At 33.3% G+C, this 18,429-nt stretch overlaps 1 protein-coding gene across 1 annotated transcript in view; it reads right to left on the minus strand.

Annotated features, from left to right (window-relative positions):
- LOC106714885 (vesicular glutamate transporter 1) overlaps positions 1-18,131 on the minus strand; it is a 38,683-nt gene extending 20,552 nt beyond the window's left edge. Inside the window, exons 1-3 of the mRNA XM_014508004.2 lie at positions 18,099-18,131; positions 9,244-9,381; positions 8,748-8,865 (exon numbers count right to left, since the gene is read on the minus strand). Coding sequence (XP_014363490.1) covers positions 8,748-8,815 — 68 coding nt within the window. The 5' untranslated portion in view covers positions 8,816-8,865; positions 9,244-9,381; positions 18,099-18,131. The remainder of the gene's footprint in view (positions 1-8,747; positions 8,866-9,243; positions 9,382-18,098) is intronic.
- Between the last annotated feature and the right edge of the window lie 298 nt (positions 18,132-18,429).

An 18,429-nucleotide genomic window follows, 5' to 3' on the forward strand; every position in this document is an offset into this window, starting at 1 on the left:
GCATTAAAATTAGAATAAACATAGTTTTACTTTAGTAACATTTCGGTTTTTTCATTCTATTGATGATTCTATTTGCCACATGAATTAAATAAATTGAATATTTCATCCAAACTGTACTGTATATTATTTTCATAGCTCTATATTGCACCCCTCTCTGTTTAAGAGCCACGCTATTTTCATGTTTCGAGACTACAAATGGGAATCCATTTAAATACTAAGCCAACGTTTCAATACGTTGAGATGTATGACAAAAAAACCATATAAGGTTTTCGTATGAGAGCCCTTTCCATGTGTTCGCTGATTGAAATATACAGCATTTAGAATAACTAAATTTATATTAGAGTACGCCACAAATTATAATTAAAAACTTAATTTTTTCAAGGGCGTTAAAAAGAAATAAAAGCAAGTATGAAATATAGTTAATATATATATATATTATTTATTTTGGAACTGTGTCCATTTCCTAACAAGTTTATTTTATAAATACAAAGGGTATTATGAACATTATCGTAATTCTAATCGTCAAATTGCTGAGAAATAAAATTATATAGCTTATCTAATGAACTATCATTGCTTCCCCGTAACTTATGAAAATGACTGTAGCTTGCGTTCATTTCTAGTAATTGTTGCTTAAATATGTTGAAGTTATTTATTAGTTGATAATACAACGAACCACTCCTTAGCCGTATTTACAAATTTCAACAATAAACATAGTCCTACACAGTATACATGTGCGTTGGTATTAAAAAAGCTATATCGGTTTGTCAGCGTTCCCCTAAATTAAGTTTTAACATGAGAACATTGTCCCCAGATGGAGTCGATCGACGACAAACAAATAAGTGTATCGGCACAATCGAATCCATTCCGTGTAAGCCCTTCAAATATCTCCTCAAAGAGAAGCCTGCAAAGGCGTTCCTTTGCAACTGCGCCAGTAATAAGACGGTATATTTCCTTTAAGCATACTTCATTGATGTATTCCGATTTGGCTTCGCAATTTCGATTCAAAGAACATAGCAACGATACGATATGATTTAGCGAAGTTCTTAGTTTTCTCAAGTTAAAAATGCTAATAAATTATATTAATTCTATCTACGTAGACATACTACATCTTAAGAGAATTTCGTCTTATGAATGGTGTAATTTTGAAGATTCCTCAACACCCATCCCATTACTGGAATGCTTCCCCCACGTCCGTGTCAATTACGTCGTCAACAACTTTACTACGGCGCTGCGAGTTGTCGCCGAGATTGGATTTTAGATAATGGCTCAGTAATCACGCTGGTGATTTATCACGCCGCTATCACAGCCTTCACTGTCCATTAAGCAATACGCTACTCTAACCCTTTGTTCATTTCTTGGGACATGTTACTTGTGGGGAGGAGCAAAGTTTTTTATATCAGGCAGTGTTTAGGGTAACATGAACCTTTTATTTTCTGCCATTGAAACTTGTACGTGTTAAACCAATCATGGTTAAAAAAGAGAAATCTAAAAAATCTTCTACACTAAAAAATGTTAAATTATCACTATACAATGATTTCTTAAAAGCAACTTTATTTGTAATAATACAGGTAATTGTTAAGACTGTGTTTTAATATAAAATGTTTATTATTTATAGGTATAAGTTTAAACATTTAACGTCGAAAATATCCCGGTAACAAAGTTAAGGGCACAACAATTGACATGCATTAGCGGTATTTCCGGTGGCGTTCGCTCCAACGTCGTTACCGACCGGAAATTCAATCGAGCCTCCCAACGCCTGCCGTAATAACTGTGACATTTGACCGGAATTTAATTTTACTAAATTTTGTAAAAAGCACAATTAATTTAGCAACAACAATAAGCTATTTTATAGTAATTGACCTCATTATTGATGTAAATATGTTATTTATTACTCATAAATGAATAACTATTTAAGTTTACATTCATATGCATAATTTTAGTTCAATAATTTATTACGAGTAAAATATAGTTAATTTTACAATGTAACCTAACCTAACAATTATGAATTTTATACACTGCTTCTAATATACACATATCTATCTTTTATCATTGTTGCCAAAAAAGTCCCACTCAGATGGGGTCAGCTCGCAAGGTTTTATAAACCTTAAAGATTTGGCTACATTTTTTTACGGCCGGCTGCTTAGAAATCTCTTAAAATTAAATAGAATATAAACTAAATAATTCAAAATGACTACACCAACAATAAAAATGAGTAATAATCATTATAGTTAGAACAAAACTTTTAGCTGTGTAGCTGTTGCTCGGTAGGTAGTGATCATCATATACTTCAGCGGTACTGTCATACTTTACCACCTCTATATTATAATAGGTCTTTTAAAAATAAAAAATGCATAAAGAATTGTTCTACATTTCATAACACCCACTCACAAAAAGAGCGTCAATACTAAGTATAAAAATACTTGGTAAGCGTAAGAAGTGAGACAACAGAGTCGCACGCACACGGGCTTACAAGCTCTCGAGACGTGACAGAAGCGGCGTGAAGTACGGCGTGATCGCGCCTGATCGATAGGGCTGCCGAGCAAATATTTGCACACGGGGAACATTAGCGAGATGCCGATAGCACGATTGTCTCACAATACGCTGCACTCTGTCCTATAAATCTGCAAACTCACTCTGAAGTCACAACAGTGTGACTTTAGAGTGAGTTTACAGGTTTACTTCCTGATCGATAATGATAAAATCTGTTGTAACAAAATATTGCATGTAGTACAATAAAGGACCAAGGTTGTGTTACAAAATCAGGACCAAAGTATAATCAGTCACATTTATATAACGTATTACGTCAGAGTTCGTCAAAAATCGTTAATTTTCTATACGATAACTAGCTACACGATAGTAATAAATAGCTGTAACGACGAAACGTGCGCTGTTTTGAAATCACAAACAAATAAATGAACAGGCGCCGCCGCGTCTGGTGGCAGCAAGGCGCCAGACTTTCGTCTCCCAATAGCTAATTCAGAAACTGTTGGCAATGTTACGAATAAAATATTACTACGTTTTGACAGAGAATTATAAAGGGAGCTTTACCAAAATAAGGTAAAGGTTGTGTGATTCTCAAAATAATTTTGCACAAATAGCGTAACTTATTTGTTAGTAATGGACTAGTACTAAAAAAATAGTCTTGACAGACAAATGGATGGACAACAAAGTGTCTATAAGAGTTCAATTTTCTCCTTTTTAGGTACGTCAAAATTGTTATGTATTAATATTTAGAAATGTGTAGTTATTAATTTGTGAATTAAACATCATTCCATCATTGTAAACACGTCGAGATGTCTCTACGTGTTTACAATGATGGCGTCTACGACGTAGCTACGAGCTACAGCAAGTTGAGTTTCAATCCATTTAATGACAGTGTGTAAGAAACAGTAACCTAAATCCTAAAAAGAAATCTAGCTCCACGCGGAAGAATAATACAATTCTTTTTTTAATCATAAGTCGAATAACTTAAAATGACTATTTTGCAAACTGGTGTGTATATGTACTAAGTAAGTCCTTTTCTCTTGTTGAAAACATAAAATTCCAGTCACCTTCAAATGAGAGTCAAATTTTACTCTAGGCCATAGTATTTATTATGCATAATAACATTCTGCCGGAAGAAAATCTATCATAACACTGTTTAGATTTACTCTAAGTATTTTAATTAACAATATTTCTTTTTAATTCAAACTGATTCGATATTTAATCAAGCCACTAATTAAATATTAAAAGTAAAACCCGTGTTCATTTAGTGCATATTGGAAGTCGCATTCATTAGACTTTTGTAATTTAACCAAGGCCTTTGAAGTTGGATTAATCCCGGCAGTCCCCCCCTCGCTTACCCCGCCCCCGCGTCCACGCCGCAAATTAAAACCGTGTCCTTTCACCAACCTCATTATAACTGACAATTTGTGTTGCCATATTGAAATCATATACTACTGATGCGGATTAATTATAACTTTTATTTAATATAAATTAAAGTATATGGCAAAAAAATTAAAGATCCTTTGTTGTTAATACCAGTAAAATAAATTGAGTTTTAATATTTTAAATAAGACCACGACAAAGAGATCCGTAATACTCATTAAAAGAAAACAAATCCACGAATTTTATGGCAAAATAATTGCATTTTATCTATGAGCTTTAATTAACCAGTTTAACCAAACCACTCGTTTAACAAAATAATTAACTGCTGTAGTTTAATTCTATCAATTATTTGTCTGATACATTTGTCATCTCATAGATTAAAATTAAAAACTTTGTACAAAAACTTGAAAGCTTTTCTTTACAATTAAGCCTACAATTTCATTTCCAAATCAAATTAATAATGAAGTAAGTTACGTTAGCTTTTCCCGTGAAAAACAGAAATATTCTGCGGTGGAATACAAATAGATAATTTAGTGAAAGTCACAGTTTTTCTTATGAGATTTATTGCTGAGACGCGGCCCCCTGGCGCCGGCCGCGGCGCCGCGCCGTCCCGACGGACAGACGGCCAGACATCCTGACGCTCTCATCTATCGATCACAGATCACATAACTTGAAGTGTACAAATGATCAAGTTTTCAAATCGTAAGAATTATCTAATACTTATGGGCCGACCCTGTTGGTGTTCAAAACGCAATTATGTTGAATCCTTTTTTCTAGAGAGAAAATTATTAGACGCAAACTACTCTTAGTTCATCCCGATAATTTTTATCTTTAAATTTGTTAAGGCAGTGCAATTTCAAGTTAAGGCACTGTAAAGGTAATTCGTATAATCACAGTGTCTACCGTTTTCGCAACAGACATTACATACACATGCAATGCACTCAGTTTCGTACGCCAGCACATCTGTTGTACAAATTGGTCGGCTCACCCGGTGCAATACCACGACCACACGGAAGACAGATGTGAGTTGCAAGCAATTCCGAGTTTTGTCTGATGAGTGTGCTTCCCGGAGGCCTAATTGTTGTCCTCTTTCTCTATCCACCCTTTTCTTACAAGAAAATGATGGGGAGGCGAAGCGAATTTGTCCTAGGAGGGGATGCATAGGAAGAGAAAATGTCCACTTTCTCTGATTCCTCTCCTCCGTTTATTAAAGGTAGGCACATCTGCAATTGCGGAAATGGGCACCGGTCGCCTCGCTATTTTGGTAAATTCAGGTGACCATTTGCTCATTTGCCACCATTTCATATAAGAATAAATACAAAATTAAAGTCTCGAGAGAGGTCGATTATTAAATGTAGATGTAAAGAGATTTTTGATTAAAATTAATACGGAGAGTAATTCTTCGAATGTTATTGTTAAGTACGAAATAAAACAAAGTGTCGGGGAGCAATTAATTCAGGGGTCCACTGTGCAGCAGCGGCCCCGAGCGATGGACCAATCCAGTAATTGTCGCCGGCAATATTCAAATGGCGGAAACAATTAGCGTGAGTGCTGTACACGTATTGAGCTGTCTACCCTCTTTATAGATTGCATAGACAAATGACAATCTATAGAAAAACATGATGCAAATGTGAAAACTATATTTAACACCTCACGGAATTGAATAAGACATGTTCCTATGATTTATTGACTTCTGATACATCCTATGTAATTTGTTTACTAACCGGTAGAAACTAATTAATTCCTTGTGGTAATTGATTACACAGTCATTGTCACTAACTACTTAAAATACAGTCTTGACTAAATTTTTCACAATCTTTTTCATTTAACTATATTAGTTCATTTCCGTTCGTTTCGTTCGATTTCTAATACGTCCGGATGTCAATACAAATTGCGATAGTTCGATATATTTCTCTGTCTATCGAAAAAATAATGATACTAAGACGTACAAAGTTGATACTGATAATCATAACTTTAGACAAAGGTGATTTTATCCACGAAGTATAAAGTACAAATGCAACGTAAGTTAACATTTAGAGCTATAATTGACGTGTCCTCCCCCTGTCACTGAGTTTCAAATCTCTTTTGTGTGTAGCGATAACTCTACAAAGCCTGCTAATGTCTTTTAAGGACTTAGTGATTTAAGCGGACTAAATAATGAACCGGCTACCCTTTCTCTCTGCTCGCAACGCAATTTATGAGCTTTAAGCCCTATAGATGACTAGAGATACGTATAAATACGTTTATTGTTTCCCCTTCGAAATTATTTTTGTCTTTTTGATTGTTCTTATTTTTATGTTTGGAGTAAACTTATGTATAAGATAATAGTTATGTTTTAAATTAAGTTTTGTATATTTAATAATATTAAATAATTATAATAATATATTATTGTTAATTATTTAAATGTTCTGAACGTGGAAATTTTAAAAATGTGGCGTGAACACCTGAACACGTGAAAAACTGAATAAAAGTACAAAAAAGCCAAAGAACGCGCTTTGATTTAAATTTATGTTTGAATCAAAGTGTAATATGTGTGAAAGTATGATATAACTAAATATTTTATTAAAAAAATAAGTAATATCATAGAAAACTAGAAATATAAAAATAAACCTAGTGAAGCCTTACTAAGTATTAAAGGCATATACAAAAGGATAGAAGTATAAAACACAATACACAGAAAGTCTTGCCGGAGCTTAGTTGAGGTCTCGTCGGGGAATCGAAGCGCTACAAACATGGTGCGTTCGCATGACGACACAAATCCGGATGATGTCTGTTTGTTATCAGCGCTGAGCAGTCGCCTGTGTAGCCGCCAGGGCTGCTGCGATCCGCTGACGAATAATCGTATTATTTATCGTCCTTTCCTCGCTCAATTTGTTCCACCGCGGGTACATCTTAATATATTTTATGACATAATCCATAATCCGTAGAACAGTTTATAGAGCTATGGTTCTATGAACATGATAAACTTTGTTATATTTAGTTGATCGTTTTACTTATTTGGGATCCATTTAATTTTAGCACTAAATAAGTCTTTCTTTCGCTTTACATACGTCTTTTAGATAGTACATTATTATGTTTCATGGACTCTTAATAGGAACTCGAAATAATGACGCTAATGATTAAACTATTGGTTACAAGTTATTGCACTCTAGAAATAAAGAATTAGGGCTTATGCTAAGGCAACGTACGTTATAGAAGCAACCTACGCAATACAATATCATAGAGATTCGTACAGAGGCACAAATCTCCGACATTTTGTTCTTTAATCGCCAAAACCACAACCTGTTTGTTAGGGCTGCAATTTTCAAGATGGAGGAGCAAATCTATACAATTGCCATACTCACCGAATAGACGACTCTCGTCGACAATTCGACATTGTGTATACGGAGCTTATACAAGGTTTCGAAACCTTACTTTGTCTCGTGTACGAAAAGGCATGTGTTTTATCCACAAAAAAACAGCTTAACAAAAATATACATGTATATTGTTTTCGGAGTTATAATCAATTTAAAGGTGCGCACCTACTTTAATATAACTTTTTCTTTAACGACTACGATATAAGATTCAAACAAATAAAGACACAAAAATAACTGAACATGTAATTGTGTCGGCCCTACTTGTTTCACGATAGCGACGTCAGACGGCGCGGCGGTGCACCCTTATTTTATTTCTATTGCAACACGTATTACTCGGCTGTCAATATTATCGACGATCGACTCCCAGCTTCCAACTAAATTGCCTCGCCTCCCCAAGTTTTCTTGACCCACTGATTGTTTTTCTTCAAATGCGTACTTTCGCATTTATTGCCAAAGTTATTGCTATTCAATTTGTCATTTATTGTAACGAGATAACATAGTGATAATATAAAGCGGTATTATTAGTTTCTCATAATTGATCTTCATTTTTATAAATTACTAGCTTTTACCCGCGACTCCGTCCGCGCGGAATAAAAAAATAAATAAATAGAAAACGGGGTAAAAATTATCCTATGTCCGTTTCCTGGTTCTAAGCTACCTGCCCACCAATTTTCAGTCAAATCGATTCAGCCGTTCTTGAGTTATAAATGGTGTAACTAACACGACTTTCTTTTATATATATAGATTTTTACTGGTCTAGATATTATGTATTTCAGATGCTATTATATCATAGAAAAGGCCTAACTTTGTTGGCACATTTTAGACTTGGCAACCTTTCAGTCCTATTTGGCACTTGTAATCTCGTTATGACACCATTAAAATTATAAGTTTTCCAACAGCTTACGAGGCGGTTCCAAGTAGAAATAAACTTAAATTTTAATTATGTGAGCGAAGGAGAATGTATGACATCCTCTTCTGTGACTTGCATCCAGTTTAAGTTATGACACCTATTATAATAAAGCACCAATATTTTTCCGATGTGGGAAAGACTGAGAAAAATCCTTTTACGACCTTTTATCGATTGATGGTTTTATCAAATTGGTCTTAAATCTACATCTGATAACAAACCTATTCAACCATTCTGTAATACACAACTATCTAACTAAAATGTACGAGTACGTCCCGCTGTAAGGGATTCTAAAAATGTAGATGTAGGACTTGTGAAACGAGAAGTACATATTATAAAAGCACAAAGGTATATTTGATTGATGAATTAAATGCCAGCAAGTTTCAAGTTTTAGGTTAATGTGGCAAACCAAGGTCAAGCTTCCCACTTAAAGCAGTCTTTAAAAGAACAAAGCGCTTATTCTTTTAATCTCTTTAAAATTATCGCATCACTATCCAAAAAAGGAAACTGATCATTCAACAAAATAAATTAATTTTGAAAATCCGACGGCCGGTGGAAATTTTCCTTCCGATAGCAGATAAAAGATTTAGTTATTAATGAGTAAAAATTTCACTTACTTGAAGAGAAGGGGTTTGTTGGCGAAGAGGCCTGAGGCCTTCTCTTTCGCGGCTTGGAGCCCCTGCATTGCTGGCTACCGATGTCCCACATCAATTTCTAATCGCACCGTGCTAACACCTAAAATGAAAATAAAATAATCAGTTCTTAATCGAAACATTACATTAGATTTTATTTTTTATTTCTTAAGTGTTATAAAGTTAAACAAAAACTAAAATTATTATTAATTATCTTGGAAAATTTACGTTTCTATATATTCAAAGAATATCCTATATATAATAAAAGATTTCTTGAATGCTCCTTTTATTGATTTAATCAATAATAAAAATTATTTAAAATAAATAACTTTATATAGGGATAATAAAGATAAGTCTATACATACACAGTAGTATAGATGAGTACATGTATAGAAACACTTAACATTATGCTTAAATCTGAAAAAATAAAAGCTTATAGCACTGATTACATAATTTGTATGACACAATGAAGTCTACTTACATTTTTTCAGTCGCCTGGCGTAGCAGATTCGTAGCAGCTTCTGTCTACGGTGTAGCGCCCCGCGCTTCTCTATCGTAGCGCTACGGCTGCGCGTAGCCTCGACAGTCATTGGTCGATAACTCAGCAGAAGTAGAAAACCTGCGACCAATAGCGTACCGAGTTGTAAAGGGGCGGAGTTTTGTAATATTTCTGAAAATTTTCAGGAGTTCCAAAAGTACATAGAGCTTGCATCAACCCCATCAATGCCTCGACACGGATTTACCCAGGATTTATATTCATTGTATGAACTCTGTTAATGGAGTACATTAAGGCACTGCATACTAAATTTTAAATACTTTATATTAAATCTTTGTCATAATCTAACACAGAATCCTAATAAAATAGGTTCTATTAAATTTTTATTGCACGTACAAATCGAAGGTACCGATCATCTTAAAAAATGTACAATCTCTAACTTTCAAAAACTATAAATATTTCTGTGACAACATTGAGGAGTTATTAAATTCGTTATTTTTAATTAACTGCAAGTATAAAAAAAAAACAAATAACAAAAATACAGAAATATTAATTGAAATTGAAACTGTTTTTAATAATCCTAAATCATAAACACAACTTAACAGCACATTATTTTTTTTAATAAATCAAAAAATCAATGATATCACGAAGTTACTACTTTTCACCGACGGTAGGAATCTGTCAGTGTAACTTTTTTGTACTGATCCTTTCTCATTCGTTTACATCAACCAAATCAAACTCACACACAAACATTGATGACTTTAAATTTCATTTAAGGGAAAGTTATTTATCTATATTCTAAAATTCATCAAATTAACTTCCATGGTATACATGATTTTAGCACTTGGGTGATTGCCAAGTCTCAAACCAAAAGGTACAGGACAGAGCTAAGAGGAAAAGACTAATTAGGAAAGCTGACCCCCACAAGAGAGGTACAATATAAGCAGATAGAGAGGTACACTTAATTCTCAATATCCATATTGCAATTATTTTATCAAAGAATAACTTTAAAACTTTTTTACAATGTTAAATTAAGTACTAGTAAATAAGTACATGAAGGTATAGTTTTATAATCATGACTAAGAACACATCAAGCAGTCTAATGTAATTGATTATTATGTATATCAAGGCATAGGTTGAATTTTAAAACCTGTTGACATTTCATGTCTATTAGGTGGTCACCCATACAAATTGAAAAGATGCCGAATCAAACTTTAGGCCAACAGCATTTTCTTAATACAATACTAAACTGAAAACTGTACACAATAAACTTAATGCTAGCTGATTTTCAAATATTTCAAAACAATAACGCAATTATAACTTAACATATAATGTATATTTTTATTACATACTGATTAAATATTTTTTTTATCGACTTTTCAGAAAAAATAAATCTTAACAGACTAAAAAAATTACGTCGGACAATCCCAAATGTAAATTTCTGTAGGCAAGAGGTATAATAAATCATCCGATATAAAATCTGTGATTTACCCCGGGCCGTTAGCTCAGCGACATGATATCGGCGCAATATCGGGCCGACTTCATTTCACGGCCAGAGGAGCCACAAATGAAGTTTCCTCGGTCCAATGAGCTCGAACCTTTGAATCCTCGTAGAGTTATAATACGAATTTTTGTTATGGATGTGGCATTATTCCAGTTGTTCATATAAATGTGGTTTAATCCCTATAGATTCTATACGTACTATTGAAAAGATTACAGAAAAAAAACACGGATTGCGCCATGATCAAAATCAATAAATAAAGATATTAAAACATCAGCAACAACCAATCTAATCAGTTCAGTGAATTTTAATGCGATATTGGTATATTATATTAAGACAGTTACGATGGAAATAAAAATTTAAACTACTTAGTTAAGACTTTTGCTATGTTATTTTAGTGGTTACTTTTTACTTAAAATATGTTAAATATTATTTTATAGCTCCTAGTAATATAATTCAAACCTGCATACTGAATACTTCGTTTGAAGACCGTTACCTTTCTATCAGACCGTTTTAAGTTCGTTTATATATCACTGAAAATAATGTTTTTATTTTTTTTTAACTTAAGGAGTAGCATGTGTGTGTTCTTTCAGGTTATGAGCTACATCGATGCCAAATTTCATCGAGATCCGTTGAGCCGTTCTGGGGAGACCTACTAACAAACAAACATCTATCAAATCAATCCATACATCCAAACATTCGCATTTATAATATTAATAAGATATGCAGTATTTAGTAAAACTTTAACATTCTAGATGCCTAATACTTTCATTAGAAGGCTTTAAAATAATTGTTTACGAATTGTTTTAGGCAAGCAACGCATTCGCAGTATATCAATAATTAACAAAATTTAAAAATGTTGTTGATGTAACTTAATTAAAAGCTTGAATATATGATATGTTTGTAAAATCATATCAGATATTATATATTTAGATATCAGAATTCTGTATCTCGCAAAGTGTAGTTTGGTATACATATTAAATAAGAACTCGACTTTTTTGAACACGTAAAAAGTTACGAAATTCGTGTTCCAGTATATCTCGGTAACAAAAATGGCACGAGACAAAAATGCATGCGAAACAATAGCTGTATGAGCATGTCGTACATAAATATATTCGCGCTAACATGGGCCGACGCGAAGCCACCCTCCACTCATGATTAATGCCTTGCCTCATAATCTGAAGCGTCAGCAGGGGCGGAACGCAATTTGCTTAAATAGTTCTAAAACCGCTGATTGAGCAACTTTATAAAAATTGAACGTTTGAATATAATTATTATTTTCTAATGTAGACTAGATTTTTTTTATCTTAGTGTGAAATTAATTTTATATATATTTAATTTTGTCTATATCTTTTTTTGTATGCTTTAATTTTATACAAAAGAGATAAATCAATTTCAATTTTTTTTACCAATAAAGTAGTTCTTTTTTCAGCAATATTTAGTGTATCAAAACAGAAGAAGCTGAGGAAAATTGCTACTCGTACAAAATGCTCTTCATTACTGTACGTTTTTATTCTCTAAATTTAAAAAGTTAGAAATAATCCAATATCAGCAAAAGATAAAAGTAAATAAATTTTCATAAATTTTATCCTTTAATCATTATATATTTCCTTACACAATGTACCGTTTAACCGATATCAGGGATAAGTGCATCTGTACTTGTAGCAAAGAGACATCGAACGAGCACTCAACGGCGATTGAGTCTGAGCGGCCGCTCTCATGCGCCATTATAATCCGCCACTTTACCGGCCGTGTGATCAAGCCCTCGGCAACAACATTCTGCTGATATTATCAATAGTCACTCCTCGTTTTTAAAATAATAAAAAATAAGGACTTGAATATAGTCATTATTTTGTAAGATTAAGACCAAAATTATGTAAATAGCTAGACTTATTTAAGTTCTAACTTCCTTTACTAACCATCAGTTCATAAAGTAAACCGATAGGATTTTTAGTTTAAACATTTTATCAACAAAAATTATTTTATTTATCTGAATCGCCCCAATTAGCGAGTAACCAGTTATACTTATTTTAATTATTTATTTCTGCCATACTATTGAAATTGACTCGACGTTACATTATCACTGTCATGTGTCAGAGATCACATTAAAGAGTGTGTAGACACCTCATAGCTTTTCCCAAAGCACCTTTTTCCAGACGATTGCGTATCACCGCTACCTGGGGGTGCTCCCCTCTCACTTATACAAAGGGCCTAATGAATTCGCCCGTCTCCCTCTAACTTTCTATTTATGACTTATTAACTCCTCTAAGGTATCGTAGCAACCCGCCCGCGCTACGCCGATTTAATATAGAAAATTGTGAACTCAACCGAAAATAACTTAGAAGCAAGTTATTGAATTTTTCGGCATCGTTACGCCTACACCTTTGTTGCTGTCCAATTCATTTAGTACGACACAAAGAAGAACAATTTAATTTGTAGTTATTAAAAATGTATTAAGTCGCAACTTTTTTATGCATGATGTACAATAAAAGCAAAATTAGCGTTTTTTTAAATTGTATTGTCATATCAGATGTAAAATGGTGTGTGGTGAAGTGACAAAAAAAATTAAATATTTAAAATTCATGTCGGTAAAACCTTATCTTAGTTTATTTATAATGTATTATGTACATCTACTATGATTTATAACGTCTTCAAACTGCAAAATAAAAACGATTGAATTGTAAAAAAGCATTCGTATTTTAAAAGAAAATAAACAGCAATAAATGCGGCACAAAATAGGCGAAAGCTTCGATTCCGTCGGATCGCGATGTTTGCCCACCGATCGCTCCTTGGGGAGACGAGACCTGTTCTCGCTCGGGACGCAATAAAATTCAGTTCAAACCACACACATACCTTTGTATTTGCTAGAAAATATTCTATCATTCGTAAATGTTGTACGATTTAACTTGGGGTTTTTAATAATATCATTTGGTATATTACATTTAATTGAAACAATATTAGTTTTAAATTCATTATGCTTACAGATAAGTTATATGGAACTTAAATTTTAACAGTGATTGATTCCGTAACAACAATATTTTATTGGGTCCACGAATAAGCTGGGTCGACCTGTGCAATACCACGACCACACAGGAGATAGGCGTAAAGTTAAAGCAATTCCGCGTTTCGTCCAATGAGTGTACTTGCCAGATGACTAACTTTAGTCCACGTTCCCTTCACACCCTTTTCTTATAAGGAAAGGATGAGAAGAGGAAGTGGATTTCGAAGTGACCGCTTGCTCGTTTGCTACCTTATTATATAAAAAAAGAACATTTAAATGTATTTCCTTAAAAGAAAAAGGTTAAATCAAAATTTAATTAAATAATAACCAAGGTTAAAATAAAAGTTTTAGTTGTTATCATTTTACATTTAACACGCACATCAGAATGCTTTTAAATACATTAAGTTATTTAGCCGTCGGAAGCTCTTGCAAAGTGAAAAGTGATTTAAATGCCAGAGTTACTGTGTCGATTTTTTTAAATAATGTGTCATTAAATGTGACACTGAACTCTGAATTGTTATTTAAGATTTTTGGTAATAAGTTAAACCTTGTTTTTACTTTAATTAAATTAATTTTAAATGACTAGCTTCAGTAAATTTAGTCGGCACTCTCATTATTGTAACATTAAATTGAGTTTTTTTTTACTGAAAAACATGCCAGTTACTAAACTATGCATAACAAAAAGTCGATTAAGTGTAGGAAACGCATTTTCAATTGTGAATATCTATGGGCAGCGGTCGCTTCGCAATTTTGGTTAAGTCAGGTGGCCGCTTGGTCGTTTGCCATCTTGTGAAATAAAATAAAAATAACACAAATGTAGGAAGCATTATCGTAGGCTATTATGAAACCGAATGTGTACTGAAACCATACGACTTGTGACATGTATAATACGTATCTATTACAACAAAGGATCCTTTTATGTATGCATTATATGTACGGAATGAATTAACCGTATACATAGAATATCGATTGCAGGTGCGAGCGGGCGGCGCCCCGGCGACTCCGCCCCTCGCTGCCATTGTCTCGGTCCCGACGCAAATTGAATAAATTAACGGTAAATTTAATAACTCTATTAACGTTTCAACGATATAAACAACTCGCGACGGGCACTAGTTGAAATATTTTCAGGGGCTCGATCGTTTATTGAGTTAACTTGCGATGTTTAGAGGGGTGCGCAGAGCTTTTTATGTCGTAATTGATTTGATGTAGTTTAGATATGTCAGAAAATAAGACAAAATTTTAATAACATGTCATTTTAACAATGCTTCAAATTTAAAAAGAAAAATTGTACGTTCATACTCCTATATGTATGCAAATAAAGTCATTAGTTATTATTATGTAAAGGGTGTCTCAGTAAGTGTGCACTTTTTCATTTTAAAATAAAAACAAGTATTTTATGACAGAGTTGTGATATTTTTATTGTATTGTAAAGAAGACATGTTCCGATTAAGTATGGAATTAAAAATCTGGCAAATGACCCCCACGGCTCCGATGACAGGCCATTACTATTTTCATGAATTTTTCCATGACTTTTGCACAGATATGTGGCTGTATCTCACCGATGACGCGTTGGATTTCCAATCAGAGTTCAGGAATTGTTTCGGGTTTATTTGCATAAACCCGAGATTTCACAAACCCCCGAAGGAAAAAATCGCATGATCTTGGTGGCCAGTTGACATCAGAATTTCGTGAAATAATGTTTTCTGGAAATCGTTGCTGCAATAAGTCGATTGTTTCATTCGCGGTGTGGCAGGTTGCGCCGTCCTGCTGAAACCACATGTTGTCCAGATTCATAACGTTCAGTTGAGGCCACAAGGAGTCCGTTATCATATTCCTGTAACGAATGCCGTTCACAGTCACTGCAATTTCGGCCTCATTTTCAAAAAAGGAAGGTCCAATCACGCCACCTGACCAAAATCTGCACCAGACAGTTACTCGTTGTGGGGTGTATTTGTTTCTCATGGATTGCATGAGAATTTTATGAGTCCCAAATTCGACAATTTTGTGTATTCACGAAGCCATTCATGGATTCATATGGATCATCGGAGAAAATGACTTATTTAAAGTTGTTGAGAACGATGTTGTATTGATGTTTTCGGATTTTCGGCGACACTCTCGTTTACAGCAGCAATGTTTTCAGAGACCGACCGGTACGTTGACCCAAAGGATTCTTATTATCATATCAATTTTTTGACCACTCTTCGAATGGTTGACACATTAGGTGCACTTTCTCGGCTGTAATTTTCCCCATTTTTGTTATTAGTTTTCACAATTATAACGCGTTGTTCTTTCGAAAAGCGCACCTTTTTTAATGATCGGAATAAACAGAGGTGACAACTGTAAAATTTCAGACTTGCCACTTGCACGAAAAAAAAATATTCCAATTTCAAAAAGTGCACTCTTACTGAGACACCCATACATAAAACATTTAACTGTTTTGCGACAAGACTTCTTTGATATTATCACTGTAACTTGGATCAAATAAAATCTTTAATGTGTCTATTTCTTAATTCTAGGCCGATTTATTTTCAATACTTTCCTGTTACAAAACCTTTTCAAATCTTCTAATTTAAACATTGAAAGACATTTAGAACAGTGTATTGGCGGAGGGAGGACGCATAGAAAGAGGAAATATCATCTTTCTGGTTCCCATCCTCCATCGAATCAAAGTAAGCATCTGCAATTCTATGGGCAGCGGTCGTTTCGCTAATTCGGCAAATTCAAGTGGCAGCTTGCAACTTTGTAAAATATTTAAAAAAATATTCATAATATACGATTATTATGAAGATATTATCCTCCGTGACGCAATCCAACAATGGCGAACCTCGTTATCTTCGAAACTGCGATCAGAGGTGGATTATTATAATAAATTGGCAACAGATATAATGTTATTTGTTGGCAATCCTCGTCACATACCAAAACCCTAATTTTAATTACACTTTTATAAATTACTCTTCGTTCGACAACCATTTTAACATTGCAATAAAATTCTTATATGAATGTCCATCTTCTGTTAAATTACTGGTCATATAAAAGAAAGTCGTGTTAGTTACACTATTTACAACTCAAGAACGGCTGAATCGATTTGACTGAAAATTGGTGAGCAGGTAGCTTAGAACCAGGAAACGGACATAGGATAATTTTTACCCTGTTTTCTATTTTTTATTTCGCGCGGACGGTGTCGCGGGTAAAAGCTAGTTAAATATAAAAAATATAACAAACAACCCATACTTTATGTTAAGATAAATTAATGAATGAAAGTTACTATCTAAGAAATGCTTAATAGATTTTTAATGTGTGTGTATTTAAATCTTTACATGACTAACAAGGGTCATTTTAACGATTTCGAAAGTATTAAAAAAACTTGCTTTAACCTGAAAATATTCAAGAAATAAATATTATGTTTAAGAAAATCCTGCAAGCTTTGGATATCACGCTTCCTACTGACAGTATTTTCAAATGAAATTTGGTTGAAAAGTTAGATCGGCCTGTATTGATTTGATTGAAAAAATAATCATGAAATTTAAAGTTCAATTAAGATCATTCAATCAAATATTACGTATATTTTTTCCTAGCGGTCGTCCGCGTCCGGTACGAACTAAAGAAAACCTAATTAGTAGCCTATGTGTTCTTCCAGACTATGTTTTACATCTATGCCAAATTTGCGTGAGATTCCTATAGCCGTTCTGGAAATACAACATCCATCCGTCCATCCATCTACGCATCTAAACTTTCGGATATATATAGGTAATATCAATAAGATGATAGCTTTTCATTTTTAAACGTGCAAATAAAAATTACAGACACATTGTATGTCATCTCCTGGCAACTGATTGAGTTTTATCTGTTTACAAAACTCCATACTAACTCTAAATTCTTAACATAACATTAAATTAAGTATTATCTGTACAAACTGTGCTAGATAAATTAAAAAAATATATTTTTAATAGAATAATATACTGCTAATATTTTAAGAATCTACTTAATATAAATATTCAATTAAAATATGGTAGGGAATTTATCACATGAATTTTGCATACACAGTATTTTTATTCTGTATCATTACAGGTGAAATAAAGTTTTCATTAACATTTGATCGAAAATAATTTGTAATTACATAATCTTAAATTTTAATATTAACGTGTATACATTGCTCATTTTCTTGAAAATGTAAAATACGTTAATAAATGGCTTTATTTTATGCCAATGATGATGACTTTTATGTTTTAAATATATGGTTATAAATAAAAGATATAATACTTATTTCAGTTTACAAATTAAACATGTGATGACATAGAATACAAATATATGTTTATAATAAGTGGGGTATAAACTTACCTCTTGTATTTTCTCCCATAGATAACCACTAACACTACTATTATTATTAAATTGATTAGATTAGATATGTTAAAATTAATTTTGATATGTTTTGTATCGATATTCTTTAGAGTGGTTGTTGTATTACATACAATAATAACTCCAAGACAATACAAATCCAAAGTTCGTAAACATTACGATATGATGACTAGATATGAATAACAAAAACTCCGGGGCGCATCACTATTAAGGACGATTTCACGTCCATAGGTGTTATATTTTTTTAAAGTTTGTTTTTGTTTTGTTGCTATGTGCAGAGTGGAAATCGCCCTTAAGAGTGATGCGCCCCCGG

The sequence above is a fragment of the Papilio machaon genome, chromosome 7 (assembly GCF_912999745.1).
Source record: "Papilio machaon chromosome 7, ilPapMach1.1, whole genome shotgun sequence".
NCBI classification, from domain to species: domain Eukaryota; kingdom Metazoa; phylum Arthropoda; class Insecta; order Lepidoptera; family Papilionidae; genus Papilio; species Papilio machaon.